Source organism: Mesoplodon bidens (assembly GCF_964165515.1).
Source record: "Mesoplodon bidens genome assembly, contig: HAP1_SCAFFOLD_958, whole genome shotgun sequence".
NCBI lineage: Eukaryota > Metazoa > Chordata > Mammalia > Artiodactyla > Ziphiidae > Mesoplodon > Mesoplodon bidens.
Window position 1 is genome coordinate 17,999 of NW_027672368.1, and position 16,227 is coordinate 34,225.

Sequence of the window (16,227 nt, forward strand, 5' to 3'; positions counted from 1 at the left end):
TCAACAGTCGGCCGAGAACGGAAGTGCGGGCCTGCGATCAGTCGCCAACATCCGTAACCGACCACCCAACCGAAGAAGCCCCGAGCGCAGGACCCGCCCTCTGCGTGGCGTCGGCCGTCCGCAGGCCCCGCCCCGGCCGTCGCTTTCTTGTTTTGGTGCCCCGAGGGGCGGGGCGTGGGAAGAGACACGCCCGGGCTCCGCCTGGAGGCCGGGAAGCCCGGCGCGGCGTCACTTCCGGGCTCCCAGGGCCGCCCAATCAGGAGCGACCGTGAGGGGCGGGGTCTGGGGGAAAGCTTGAGGCCGAGGTTCCACCGCGGCCTTGACCCGGATTTCTCCAGGTAGCGGCCGCCCACCGATGCGCCCACCCCGGGCGACCTGGACGCTTACCCTGCTGTCTTTTCCGCCCAGTCCTTTTTCTTCCCTTTTAGACGCCTCAGGAGTTTCAGCAGGGGTGTTACGGGTTGCGAAGGAATTGTTTTTCTCTTTCGATTTCCTTTAAAGACCTAAAATATAATATGTAATCAACACGTACTTTGGGGGAAGTATATACTTTGTATCATAGAAAAGGGATACATTAAGTATTGGAAAGAGGAAAAACAGTACAGAATATAACAGTAAAACCCCCTGGGAAGCCTACCCATTTTTTTTTCTTTTAACGCTTACTGCTGACTTCGACGATGAGGCGTCACCACTAGCTTATACTCTAATAGAGGAGACAGAAAAACAAATAATTACTAGTTCTGATCAAGGCTCTAAAGGAAAGCAGAGGCTGAGTTAGGCCCGATCCAGACCGGTCAGCCAGCGACGATCTTACTGAGCAGAAAACCCTAACCAAAGAATGAGAAGGGGTGAGCCAGGGAAGAAGTGGGCAGGGTCCTGCTGAAGAACATTCCAGAAAGAGGGCGTGGCTTATCGGAAAGCCCCGATGCCTGTTATGGAAATTTAACAATCCCAGCGGGAGGCAAAGACTGTTATTCTCGTTTCTAGATTTTTCTCTGTCAGGCAGACTGTTGGCCAAATTCAAATCCAGTGTTCAAATACGAAAGTTACAAAACTGTGCGGAACTATATTGCACTATAAATTGCGTAGGTATCCTTTTTAAAATAATATTAATACTTTTGTAAAATAGGGATCTGGCTGGCTATTAAAAAAAAAAAAAAAAAAAAAAATTTTCTGAAAGAGAAGATGGAAAAAAAAATCACCGGAATCTCTATTTCCCTGAGATAACCATTTTAATGTGTATCCTTGAAGAATGTATTACATACGTTTTTATTAAAGTAGCCATGAAAGGATATTTATAAAATGCTAAGCTACTCACCACAGTGTAAGAAACGGAATATTACCGTGAATCCTGAACAGAGGGGCTCCTCCATTTTATAGGGTAGCTTGGGCTAGGGACACACAGAAATGTTTTAACTTCTTATAAAATCAGAAAAACAAGTGGAATATTACGTTGAAGAAAATCTTTTAATATTTACCATTTATTTGTCTTTATACCAATACAGTCATAAAATATAAATTTTGGTATTTTTAAGGAGGAGAGTGCCCCTGAAGGCAAAAAGTGCCTAGGGCCACTGAAGCCATAATTTCATCCTGCTTTGGAGCCCGCTGTGGGTCTTTCCTTATGATATTACCACGTTTGTCTTTAATCTGTAAACATATGAAGCTTAGCGTGTTTTTGAGCTTTATCAAATTAGACTGAATGCATTTTTCCGTGAATTGCTTTTTATACTCAGAGATTCATTGACCCAAGGTATGCTCAGGAGTTGTAGAGCAAAAAGTTTACAAAACTTGAGGGGTGTCTTTAATATTTATTTGAAATGAATAGCACAAATTACAAATTTTTTAAATGGACAAACCCCACAAATACTAAAAATTCAGAAAAAAAAAATATTTAAGCTGCAAACACAACTCTATAAAAGTTATATATTTGGGCTTCATACACTTTTATCTCAGCAATGAAGTTGAAGATCATTTTCTATACAAGGAACACAAATGTAATTCAGTCTCTTTTCTAGTAAGATTGATGAAATTTTATGGTGTTTATGAACATTTCAAATTAATAATTCGTTTGATAATATGCACATTTTAGGATTGTCAAGTTTAAAAAATTTGGATCAAGCCTTTTTTCACAGATAAGCTGTAAGAATTCAGAACACATAAAGTTTCTGGTGTAATGATTGAACCTAAGTACTTGGAATTGATAACACATTACTACTAGGTTGTCATAGATTTTCTCATTTTTAGATACAGATTGTGAGTTTTATATGTCAGTATTTTATGTCAAATTTTCAGTACTTTTTCCAGTTTGATCATTTGACTCATTACTCATCATTATTTGGATCATCAACAATCCAAGAACATGTTACACATTATTTCTATTTGAAATGGATCTGTTCTTAATGAATTACTAAAATATTTGTTATATTATAATTTCTATTGACTTCATCAACATTAACCTTCATTGTAGCCTCTTAGTCCATTATTCTGTCAACTTTATATAATTTATATACAATTATACACAATAAGTACACATTTTAGGTGTATGGTTGAGAGATTTTAACAACTCCATAATTTCATGTAACCATCTCTAATCATGATATAAAACATTTTCTTCCTGCCAGAAAAGTGCCCTTGGGACACTTGGCAGAAAATCTTCTCCCCATTCACCCAATGGAAACATTGATTTGACTTCTATCAACATATCTATCATCATAGATTAATTTAGACTATTCTAGAACTCTATCAATGGAATTATACACTATGCATTCTTTTGACCATCTGCTTTTGTTCAACAGGAAGTGTATGAAGTCCACAGATGTTACTGTATGTATCAGCAATTCATTTTTATTGCAGAGAAGGGTATCATTCAATGAATACACCACAATTGGGTTTTTTTCTTTTAGTCATCTACTGATGAATATTGGGTGGTTTCAAGTTTTCCACTGTTAATAGATAAAGCTGTTGTGAACACTACTGTACAAGTCTTTTTTTTTTTTTTTTTTTTTTTTTTTAGAAATTTTTATTTATTTATTTATTTATTTATTTATTTATTTATTTATTTATGGCTGTGTTGGCTCTTCGTTTCTGTACGAGGGCTTTCTCTAGTTGTGGCAAGTGGGGGCCACTCCTCATCGCGGTGCGCAGGCCTCTCACTATCGCGGCCTCTCTTGTTGCAGAGCACAGGCTCTAGACGCGCAGGCTCAGTAATTGTGGCTCACGGGGCTAGTTGCTCCGCGGCATGTGGGATCTTCCCAGACCAGGGCTCGAACCCATGTCCCCTGCATTGGCAGGCAGATTCTCAACCACTGCGCCACCAGGGAAGCCCTGTACAAGTCTTTTTATGCTCATATGTTTTCATTTAACATGGATAAATATGCAGGAGTGGAATTGCTGGGTTACAGGGTAGGTGTGCCTTTAACATTACAAGAATTTACAAGCCATTTCCAAAGTGATTTTACCATCTTCAATTACCATAAACAAAGTATAAGACTGCCATTTGCTCCACATCCTTGTCAATACTACCCCTATTGTAAGTATTTTAAATTTCAGTCATCCCAATGGGTTAAAATGGTGCCTCATTTGTATTTCCCTAATGAATAATGATGTAGAACATCTTTTCTTTTCTTTTCTTTTGTGGAATGCGGGCCTCTCACTGTTGCGGCCTCTCCTGTTGCGGAGCACAGGCTCCGGAAGCACAGGCTCAGCGGCCATGGCTCACGGGCCCAGCTGGTCCGCAGCATGTGGGATCTTCCAGGACTGGGGCACGAACCCGTGTCCCCTGAATCGGCAGAAGGACTCTCAACCACTGCGCCACGGGGGAAGCCCTAGAACACCTATTCATGTGCAGATTGAGAATTAGTGTATCTTCTTTGTGAACTGACTGAGCTTTCAGGCAGAGCACAGAGGATTTTTAGGGCAGTGAAAGTACTCTGATATTAAAGGACTGATACAGGTCAGTATACATTTGTCCAAATCCATAGAATGTACATATCAAGAGTGAACCCTAATGAAAACTATGGACTCTGGGTGATAATGACGTGTCACCGCAGGTTCCTCAGTCGTAACAAATGTACTACACTGGTAGGGAATGTTGGTAATGGGGGATACTATGCATATGGCGGGGGGCAGCAGCGGGTATATCAGAAATCTCTGTAGCTTCCTCTGAATTTTGCTGTGAACCTAAAACTGCTCTGAGAAACTAAAGTCCTTTTTAACCTTATGGTCAAACAGCTCAGACGTTTGAATGGAAATGGCAGGTAGGTAGATTAATATTTTAGCCTGGAGTTTGGGGGAGAATCTGACCTATAACTACACATTTGGGAGCCATCAGCACATAGATGTTATTTCGAGGCACCGGGAGAATGTGAAGAGTCCAAAAAGTCTCGAGGAACATGAGCATTTAGAAGTTGGGGGCAGTTGGGGGAGTGTAGCAGAAAGTGGTAATTGATTCTACCTGTATAGAATCAAAGATAGCTAATACTGGGCTTCCCTGGTGGCACAGTGGTTGGGGGTCCGCTTGCCAGTGCAGGGGGTGTGGGTCCGTGCCCCCGTCCGGGAGGATCCCGCATGCCGCGGAGCACCTGGGCCTGTGGGCCATGGCCGCTGGGCCTGCGCGTCCGCAGCCTGTGCTCTGCGGCGGGAGGGTCCGCAGCGTTGAGGGGCCCACGTACCACAAAAAAAAAAAAAATAAATAAAAAAGATAGCTAACACCATGGCTTGTTTGTATGGTGATAACAATGCAGAATAGAGATGACAATTAGGAACAATTGTCCACAGGGGTATTTACCCTTTCAGCCATTTAAGGAAGGTTGAGCTAAATCCGAGCTCCAGACATGAGCCCAGATGGGTTGAAGACCATCCTATTTTTTGTGGCTACAGTGATGGCTCAGAGTTGGGCACAAGCTCTAATTTGGGCACTGGGAACGAAACCCAGGACTTAAGCAAGAGCTATTGTTCTCTTCTCTGAATGGCATCCTCTATTTAAGTAATAATAAGGATGCTATAACATGGGGCTCTATGAAGGCACCCCTCAGGACCAAGGGGCCCCTTGTGTGGATTGAAGATGAAGTGGACTCTGGAGAAGGGAGAGCTGAGAATCAGCAAGAAAACACATTTTGGGGACTCCGAGTAGCTGGATCCATCCTCTCCCTCTGGATTTTCAGTCTGAGAGTCCCCGGATTCCTTTGAGCTATCTGAGTCTCATTTTCTGGCACTTGCAAGTCAAGACTTCTAACCTATAAACTCACAATCCCACTCCCCGGAGAGAACCACTGTCAACACTTTGGGTTTAATTCCTCCGTTACTCTGTAATGCAACTCTATTTACACATTTTTTTTTCTTTTTTGGCTGCACCACGCGGCATGTGGGATATTAGTTCCCCCAACAGGGATCGAACCTGTGCCCCCTGAATTGGAAGCAAGGTGTCTTAACCACTGGACCACCAGGAAGTCCCTATTTTTTTTTTACTGTTACAAAATTAAGAAGATAATATGTACACTTCTGAATGAAAAACAGTATATATTTTAGTTGATGATACTGTTTACCTTGTATGTTAAACAAATCTATCACTATCATTATTTTTTTTAATTTATCTATTTATTCATGTCTGTGTTGGGTCTTTGTTGTCATGCGTGGGCTTTCTCTAGCTGCTGCGAGCAGAGGCTGCTCTTTGTTGTGGTGCGTGGGCTTCTCATTGCAGTGGCTTCTCTTGTTGTGGAGCACGGGCTCTAGGAGCGTGGGCTTCGGTAGTTGTGACACACAGGCTCAGTAGTTGTGGCCTGCGGGCTCTAGAGCGCAGGCTCAGTAGTTGCGGTGCATGGGCTTAGTTGCTCTGTGGCATGTGGGATCTTCCCAGACCGGGGATTGAACCCATGTCCCCTGCATTGGCAGGCAGATTCTTAACCACTGCATCACCCGGGAAGTCCCTCATTATCATTCTTTAATTACTGCCTAATATTCCATTCTAGGAATACACCATCATATATAGTAAATTTCCTATGAAAGAACATTCATTTTTTCTAGTTTCCATATTATAAATGTGCCATTCTTTTACACTAGTTCTATTATTTCTTTAGGTCCTAGAAGTGAAATTGCTGGACCTCAGAATATGTACATTCTTAAGGCTTTGATGTATTCTACCCGATTGTCCTCCAAAAGGAACATGTAATTTATATTCCCATCAGCCTGAAGATTGGTATGTTTGACAGATAGAAGGAGGTGACTAAAGGCAAGATGCTTATTAAAAAGAAAATATTCATTTGTTCTGGGACTTCCCTGGTGGCGCAGTGGTTAAGAGTCCGCCTGCCAATGCAGGGGACATGGGTTCACCTCCTGGTCCAGGAAGATCCCACATCCTGCGGAGCAGCTAAGCCTGTGCACCACAACTAATGAGCCCATGGGCCACAACTACTGAAGCCCACATACCTATAGCCCGTGCTCCACAACAAGAGAAGCAACCAGAGTGAGAAGCCCGTGCACTGCAATGAAGAGTAGCCCCTGCTCTCCGCAACCAGAGAAAGCCTCTGCAGCAACGGAGACCCAACACAGCCAAAAATAAAGTAATTAATTAACTTTTAAAAAGAAAATACTCATTTGTGCCCTGAATATTTATCGAGTGTCTATTATTTGCACAACACCATGATAGGTGCTGTGGATATACTGGTGAATGAGGACTCCTAAACTTGTTTCTCTCTATTCTTCCTTCTCTGATGACGGCAAGCTTGGAAACATGTCTAGCTTTGTGGATGAATTAACCAACATCACACAGCATGATGCTACACTCAGGAGACAAGGGTGCTGCACCTTGGCCCAGAGGGTGGCCTCACTGTATGGGATATTGCTCACCCACACCTTCCTTTCTATGTTCTCCCCTGTACAGATGAGGCTAGAAGCCTGGGCACTTTATTCCCCTTGCCAGCAAGGGAAGTCTAACAGAGGCAGTTTTTCCAGAAGCAATGGAAGAGACTGCTGGATTCTTTGATTTTTCCAGTTAAACACCAGAAGAATTCTGTGACTGGCTTTGAGAGGGCATCTTGTATGAAAAATACTTATCTTTGAACACTAGAATCACACTCGGGAAGATGAGATACGCACACCATGACAGGCACATGGGAACCGAAACCAGCTTCCAGGAACACAAACGTCCCTGTACCACTTACCTAATACGCACACACACTAAAATATACATCTAAACAACTGAAACACAGAAAAAAATGGCATGCATTATTAAAATTGTTAACATTCTCTGTTTTGCTGAATGCACGTATAGTTGAATCCACACCATGAAAATGTTCATTGGGGAATTCCCTGGCGGTCCAGGGGTTAGGACTCTGCGTTTTCACTGCCGAGGGCCTGGGTTCAATCCCCGGTGGGGAACTAAGATCCCATAAGCTATGTGGCACAGCCATAAAAAAAAAAAAAAAAAAAGAAAATGTTCCTTGGACATGACTACCCTCTGCTGCCATTAGAGGGACTTGGGATCCTGTTGTTGTATGAAAACCATTAGTTGTAAGTATTTTCAATATGATAATTTTCAATATAATAGCACAGAAAATATTAAATCAACTCATGTACTCGCCTTTCTTTTCACATTCAGACAAACTTGAATATGAAATGTGAATCAATTTTTAATGTTCCACAGTATGTTATTATTTTCATACCCTTCCTTTGGCTGTTGCACCTTCTTCAGTAAAATCAATAGTGGAAATAGCATTATTGACACGTACATAAACACAACCAGACCTAGAAAAATGGACAAGAGAGTATCAGCCGCTTAACATTGTTCATCTCCGTCTTCTCCCTCACTGTCATCGTCACAACAACAGATGTCTCGAAACAGGAAGACTGGCTTGGGGGTTGCCAGAGTCTGGATCTCAGTCCCGTTTTTCTCCATCTTCTTCTCTAATTTTTCTTTAAGCAACGGTAGACTAGTCTCATGAAGGTAGTCTATAATCTCTAAAGAAAAGAAACTGAATCTTGAGATGATCTGACAAAGCCTCTTCCCAAGGTCAAAGGACGGACGGCACAGATGATGACAATGCATTGTTACTGGCACTACTGTGTGCAAGACCTGGCTCTAACTGCTTTATTCATAGTCACTCATTCAATCCTCTCAAAAATGCTATGAGGTAGGCACTATTGTTCACCCGTGTTTCAAATGAGGCATAAAGACATGAAGCTCATCCAAAGTCATAGAGTCAGGAGGGCGAAGCCAGGATTCAAACCCAGGAAGTGCTGTCCGCTGAAAGCAAGGAGCATTTTGTCACACACTGCAGGGTGCAGTGTTACCCGAACCAGTGGTTCCCAAACAATGATGCTGGGCAGGCCACTGGCGACTCATCTGTGAGCTTGTTAGAGAAAAATCTAGCCTCTGGACCCAGACTAGAGACTAGGATCGACTGGGTCTGGGATGAGACCCAGGTATGTATCTTTTTTCCCAAGTTCCCCACCTGACTCCGATAGTCCAGGTTTGGGAATTACATATGTAAACCACCTACAAATGGCTGCAGAGAAGAAACTGTACCTCCAGTTTTTTGTGCATCAGTGTGTGTGCAGGCATGTGGTGTGAGCATGTGTGCTGTGCAATCCAGAAGCACTCGCAGCTCCTCACCCAGTGCTTGCTAAACGCCCGGCGGCCTGGTGACCACACTTCTCAAGCTCATTATCTCATTTAGTACTTTTGAAAGTCCTGTCAGGTAGGGGTTATAATTTGCCAATTTTTACCATTTTCCATTTGAAGAATCTGAGGTTCCCAAAAGTCACTACCCACGGTCACACTACCAGCATGTGTCCCCATATGCTGCGTTTTTAACTATTCAGATATCGAAAATACTGACCTGGAAAAGTCTTCTTCTGCCAAAACGGAACACAGGAAGCTTTCAGCTTATAAAATTTACTTTGGACATAAGATGGAGGAACACCCCTTTAGAAAGGAAAAGGTGTCAAAAAGTTAGTGGCAGTTTAAAAATTAATCATTTCAGTCCTGTGTACTAAGTGCATTGATTGAGGGGTGGTCTACAGACCTAAGCAGCTTTCTTAATCCTCATGTCTACACATGTGAGAAAAATAAGACACGTATGAAAGGCTATTGTTCATCTGGTTGAACACACACACACAAAAGGAAGAAAAACAGAAGTACAACAACACGGATTCTGTCTAAACTAGAATAATCTAAACTACCAGTTGAGAAGACAAGGTGTAACACTAGATCACAGGGGCTGATGCTAACATTGTCTTCAGCCCCACCCTGAGGGCTCTCCGCAGAGCAACAAATAACCCTCACGACCACTCTGTGTGGGGCCTCCTATGCTTATCCCTCGTTTTGGAGATGGGGAACCCAAGAGAAGATGCCCAAGATCTTACAGTGAATAGGGGGGAAGGGCTGGGACTTCAATTGGGTCCACTCCAAATTCTACTTTTTTCTTTCTTTTTTTTTTGATATCAGTGTTTTTTAATGGAAGTATAGTTAATTTATAACGCTGTGTTACTTTCAAGGGTACAGCAGAAAGATTCAGTTGTACATATATATATATATATATATATATATAATTTTTTCAGATTTTTTTTCCATTATAGATTATTACAAGATATTGAGTATAGTTCCCTGTGCTATACAGTAGGTCCTTATTGTTTATGTATTTTACATACTGTAGTGTGTATATGTTAATCCAAGCCTCCTAAGTTATCCCCCTACCTCCCGCCCGCTAACCCTTTGGTAACCATAAGTCTGTTCTCTATGTCTGTGAGTCTATTTGTGTTTTGTAAGTAAGTTCATTTGTATCAGTTTTTTAAAGATTCCACATATAATTGATATCCTATGCTATTTGTCTTTCTCTGTGTGGCTTATTTCACTTAGTATGATCATCTCTAGGTCCATCCGTGTTGCTGCCAATGGCAACATTTCACAAATCCTACACTCTTAACCACTACCTTCAGGCTAACTATATATTTGTCACAATGCAAAGGCAGGGGTCTGGATTTTTTACTTTACAAAGCTAAATAAAGTGGATGCTTACGATATTCTGGTGAGTCAAATCCACTTTTCATTTACAATAAGTAGGACAGAAACAACCACATCTTAAATATTTTTTTAAAGTGAAAATCACTAACTTCACTTCCTGGGCACTCACTTCCTAAGCCACAAAAGCGTGGCATATTTGTTTCAGTAATTAATTAATCTAGTTGTTATATGATTAGTGGGAATAACTGGATCTGCTAGGTATGTGGAAGTACAAGATGGCTGGGCTCTGTCTGCCTCTTCATGGCAGCAGCTGCCCGCCGTGTGTGCATGGCATGACACGCACTGTCTCCTTGCTGTCGTCGTCATCACGGTGCTGTTACAACGCTGCACAGATGAGGAAACCGTTACGCAGAGGCAAGTGAGGGAATGACCTGCCCAAGGCTGGCTAAATTATGAGCAGAGTCCGAGGACTTGACGCCCGGTCCACCTGACTGCAAAGCCCAAGATCTAGGGCATCTATGCCTTCCCTCTTCCCACAGCGCCCCGCACCCAGGTTGTTCTGCAGATCAAAGCTCAGGCTTCAAGAAGTAACAATAACTGACCTGGACATTTTCAAACGAAGTAGGTGTTACACCTCATTAGGTGGAGATGCTTTCTTTAAAATCCTGCCTAAACAATTCACAAGGGAGGCTTAAAGAACCTGAAGAGACCGAACTTCTAATTTAATTATTTTCACTGTTTTAATTCGTTATTAAAACTTTGAGGATGTACTATTTCCAATGGTATTTGACTGGATGCCATGATGTCTGTTTTACAGTTTTGAGATTTCTAAACCTTAACCAGAACAATCAATATTTAAGTATATAATTCTACTTAAAATCATTAAAAACCCATTTTAATTTAAGAAATGTGATCTGTGGCAATGTCACAAGATACACAAACATTTATTGGAAAAGTCAGATTTTTCAAAAGGGGTTTGATATTACAAAGGGAGGGACCTATCGACATGAATACTTCTTAGGATGGGAGTTGGTGGGGTACACAGCAGGACAGCCTTCCTTCAAAGCCCCTAACACCCTCCCCTCTCAGGGACCCACACCCAAGAGCTGGTGCCCCACCCCTGAGACGAGCTAGAAGAGGAAAGGGTTTGGAACCGTGGGCATGTGTCTGTGACTCCCAACAGGGCCTGCCACGAAAAGATTCCAATTCTCCAAGTTAAAAAAAAAAGGACTGATTGTTCTTTGTCCATAATCCCAAGGTGTAAATAACTAACCAGCAGAACCAGTTTACACCCTTCCTAATGGATCAGTGACAACCTCACGCCAGCAGCCACGTTTCTGAAAGGCAGCCAGGTTGTGGCAGCCCTGTTCCCCTCAGCACCCTTCCCGAACTAAAGGCCAGACAGTCCCTCAATATCCCCACCTCCCAAAGCCCACCAACCCCTGAGCCCTGTGATGCTCAACAGTTTGCATTGCTTAGAGGGACTGTGCTTTGCCAGCCAGCTCTCTGTTGCTTGGCCAGCAGTGAACTCAGGTCTTCAGAGTGATGGCCTCTCCTCCAGTGGCAGGAACTGATTGAAAATGCAAGGACCATAGCAATGAAGACAGACAGTGACAACCGATGAAATCTCACTCCTCAGAGGAGAAATGCAAAGGAACAGCACACCGAAACCACTGAGGCAAATCCGAAGAGGAACAGGAGCTTGATGTGGTCTCAAAATATCTCCCCGTGGCCGTTTCTTTTCACCAAGAGAAAAACTTACTTTTCTACAGTGGGGCAGTGTGGCAGAGGCCGCCAGAGCCAGGGGATCAAAATCAGAACCACATGCCTCATGATGGGATGTGACATGGTGACACAAACACAGCCTCCCCCGTGACTGATTCCCGTGTAAAATACAAAACCCGAATCTAACAGTGAAGAAGCGTCTGACAAACTCCCCAGCTGAGGCAAGTTCTCCACAATGACTAGCCTGTATTTTCCCACAATTTCAACATCGTAGAAGACAAAGACATTAACAGATACACACTACTGTATATAGAATAGATAAACAACAAGGACCTAGTGTATAGCACAGGGGACTATATTCAATATCTTGTAATAACCTATAACGGAGGGACTTCCCTGGTGGTGCAGTGGCTAAGAATCTGCCTGCCACTGCAGGGGACATGGGTTCGAGCCCTGGTCCAGGAAGATCCCACATGCCGCAGAGCAACTAAGCCTGTGCACCACAACTACTGAGCCTGTGCTCTAGAGCCCACGAGCCACAACTACTGAGCCCACACGCCTAGAACCCGTGCTCCTCAACAAGAGAAGCCACCGTAATGAAAAGCCCGCGAGCCGCAATGAAGAGTAGCCCCTGCTCGCCCCAACTAGAGAAAGCCCACGCGCAGCAATGAAGACCCATCACAGCCAAAATTAAATAAATAAGATAATAAATATATTTTAAAAAATCTATAACAGAAATCATTTTGCTGTACACCTGAAACATTGTAAATCAACTATACTCCAATAATTAAAAAAAAGAAAAGAAAAGGCAGAACAACTCTGCTGTTTAGAAGACTCTAAGGAGACAGATCCTGGACTGGATCTTAAATCAGGGGGAAAGTGTTATAAAGGACAGGACTGGGACGCTGGGTGAAATTTGCATGGGGGCTGTGTTTTAGACAATAGTAGTGCATCAGTGTCAGGTGCCCTCAGTACGATCACTGTGCTGATGCAGAATAACAGCCTTGCTGAGGACATGGCGTCCACCACTAACACTGAAACGGTTAAGGGAAAGAATTCTATTCCCTTGTAGAAGGGAGCGGGAAAGGGAGGGATGATAAAGTCAATGTGGCAAATGGTAAAAGGCTAATTATGGGCAAAAGGACCATGGGTTCTTCATCACAGTCATAGCTGGTGTGCTCCATGAAGCTTTTAAGAGACTCTGCACACATTTCATTCACTCTTCTCAGGTGTCTTGGGGTGGAGGTGGTGGTTGGAGCGGAGGGAGGACTGGTCTGATTTACCTGGTCTGGTACGTAGACAGGGTGTTCCCAATACATATATACACAAATACAATTTATAGATGAGTTCCATAAGCAGCAGGAATCTCAGTCCTGTTCTTCAAATCTGAGAGGCATTTATTAGAACTCCTCTCTGATTTTTTCATTAGATTAATATTAAACAAATGGCCTTACCCTATGGTGCTAGCAAGATCTTCCCAGTCTATTTCATTAACATCTTCCACATTTATTTCATTCAACCTATGAGAAAAAATAAAAATTAAGTTTTCAAGCCAAAAATCAACAGGATCCACATCTTCATGGGCTCACAGAATATTAAGAGCTGGAAGGCCTCAGCGTGTTCACCCCTGCTCCAGCTCCCCTGTTACACAGGCCCAGTGTCACTGGCATGCTAACCCAAGGTCAGCCCAAGGTCTTGGGCTGAGCTACAGACCAAAAAATCACCCTTCCTCCTCCTGAGCCCTTTGCATCTCCCACCAAGCCTAGTAAAAAACACAACTTCACAAGGAACTATATTAAATATGCTGTGATAAACCATAATAGAAAAGAATGAAATATGAAAAAGAATATATATATGTATAACTGAGTCACTTTGCTGTATAGCAAAGGTTAAACACAACATTGTAAATCAACTATACTTCAATTAAAAAAAAAAAAAAACACAGGGACTTCCCTGGTGGCACAGTGGTTAAGACTCCACACTCCCAATGCAGGGCGCACGGGTTCGATCCCTGGTCAGGGAACTAGATCCCACATGTATGCCACAACTAAGAGTCTGCATGCCACAACTAATGAACCTGCCTGCTGCAACTAAGACACGGCACAACCAAATAAATAAATACAATATTAAAAACCAACCAACCAAACAAACAAAAACACAACTTCACCATTCAATGTAGACACACAAGAGTAGTATACATGTGTACTCAGCACTTACTAAGTGACAAACACTGGGTTAAGACCTTGATACCCACTAATCCATTTACCCTCAACACCACCTGATGAAGCTAGGGGATTATGTCCTTTCCACAGGCCAGGAATCAGGGTTGAGAGCTCGGGTCATTGGCTCAAGGTTTCATGACTCATAGGTGGTACCCACATTGGAACCCAGGCCTGCCTGACGTGAGATGCCCTCCTTGGCTCTGCTAGTCTCTGCTGTCTCTGGTAGAGGAGAAAAACCCCAGCCAGGCCAGCGTGGAGAACGAGGAAGCCCACCAATGAAGGAGAAGCAGGCTTCCTGACAGAGCGCAAGAATAATGAAGCTGGACAGGGCGGCCAGAATCCAAAGGTTTCTTCTGCTCTTTGCTGTTCCTCATTGGACATGAGGCCAGGTCCACTAGACTCGCAGTCTTTGTAAAACAGTTCTGTGTCTCCCTGTCGATCAGGGGAGGGAGGACTCTGCACGGACCAGGAACTCAAAGACAAAAGTAAAGACCAAGCAGCAGTGACGCCAACTAATGCATGCTAGAGAGCAGTAGGGCTCGGCCTGAAGTATTTACCTCCATTTTCCAATGGACAGAAGTAAGCAATGTCTATGTGAAAGCCTTAAAGACTCAAAGAGCTATGTTTATTGAGTGCATGCTACGTTTTGCATGCATTATTTCATTTCTTCGGCCAATAACACTAAGAGGCAGGTACTGTTATTATCATCCTCATTTAAGATGAACAAACCAAGAACTAGAAAGGCAGGAAACACATCCAAGGTCATGCACGTAGAAAGTGCTGGAACAGGAATATGAACCGTGGTAATCTTACTGCAGATTCTGCTGTTTAACAATTACTCTTTGGCTAGAGAGGAAAACGGGTAAAATATCGTCACTTTCTATTTCTGTACCTTTCAATGAGGTTGATCTTGGCCTGTAGGGCATTAAGTCCCCGGTATACGTCCCGACCATTTGTCCTCTTCTTGGTTAGAATTTCCGTCCTACATTGAAAGAAAGAAAAACAGTTTATTTTCGGGGTAAAGTTTCCATTAAAATGTCCTTTGTTTTCCTCATTTAAATTGTCCTTATTCAGAACCACTTTATAACTTTTGCAACTCATCACAGCTAAGATTTACCACCATCAAGAATATACCTTTTTAAAAGTTTTTTAAAGTGGGAGAGGGTAAATAAAGAGATAGAAAGTTGATGGTTATTGAAAATGAGTGATGGATACAAGGAGTTCTAAGTTGGTGTGTGTTACACAATTTCCATAATAAACAGTATAATAAAAGGGAGAAAAAAAAAGAATAAGCCTGCTTGCAGGTGCTAAAGGATGCTGTGTAGACTCAATTTATTTTTGCTTGTTTATCAAACAGAGAGATATTGCTCTTATTACCATTATAGCTGCTGAAACACCAAACTACACAGATTTACTAAAGTGATCAATGACTCCATGATTCCTCTAAGGCCCCAAGTTCAAGGCTGAGGGAAAGGGTTCCCTGAAGTTCCTAATGAGAGAAGCAGCCCAATTAAAAATATTTAAAAAGTGCTTCTCTTGAAGAGTGAAATCTGTCACAATCTGATGGACAGATCATGAGCTGTGACATTTACTTTCTTGAGCAGGGAGGTACATGAGGCACACACAGAGAAACTGAGAGTTTTTACTAATAGCCGCCCATGTTCACTGGTTTGAAATGTACCCGCTGATGCCATTTCAATGTTTCATGAAGTAAACCTATGCTCAGCATTCAAGTTTCCTACTTTTTTCTTCAAATTAAAAAAGAACCCTTGCATGTTATTTAATTATGCTGATTCTGAAGCACGGCTCCCCTTCATCATTTCCTTTTTAAGACACTGACATATCATCTTCCAACCGAGGCTTTATAACCCACTCCTTTTTTAAAAGTAATTAATTAATTAATTAATTATTTTTGGCTGTGTTGGGTCTTCATTGCTGAACGTGGGCTTTCTTTAGTTGTGGCGAGCAGGGGCTACTCTTCATTGCGGTGCATGGGCTTCTCATTGCAGTGGCCTCTCTTGTCGCAGAGCACGGGCTCTAGGCAGGTGGGCTTCAGTAGTTGTGGCACACAGGCTCAGTAGTTATGGCTCACAGGCTCTAGAGTGCAGGCTCAGTAGTTGTGGCACACGGGCTTAGTTGCTCCACGGCATGTGGGATCTTACCAGGCCAGGGATCGAACCCGTGTCCCCTCCATTGGCAGGCGGATTCTTAACCACTGCACCACCAGGGAAGCCCCCACTCCTTTTTTTTTTTTTTTTTTTTTTTCGGTACGCAGGCCTCTCACTGTTGTGGCCTCTCCCGTTGCAGAGCACAGGTTCT

General features: G+C 42.9%; 1 protein-coding gene across 1 annotated transcript in view; it reads right to left on the reverse strand.

The window, feature by feature from the left end:
* Window positions 1–228: 228 nt before the first annotated feature.
* Window positions 229–16,227, reverse strand: part of LOC308610310 (transcription termination factor 1-like) — a gene marked incomplete at both ends in the record, with an annotated part of 35,857 nt that continues 19,858 nt past the window's right edge. Inside the window, 6 exon segments of the mRNA XM_081259493.1 lie at window positions 229–493; window positions 664–703; window positions 7,807–7,956; window positions 8,838–8,923; window positions 13,141–13,206; window positions 14,801–14,890. Coding sequence (XP_081115619.1) covers window positions 229–493; window positions 664–703; window positions 7,807–7,956; window positions 8,838–8,923; window positions 13,141–13,206; window positions 14,801–14,890 — 697 coding nt within the window.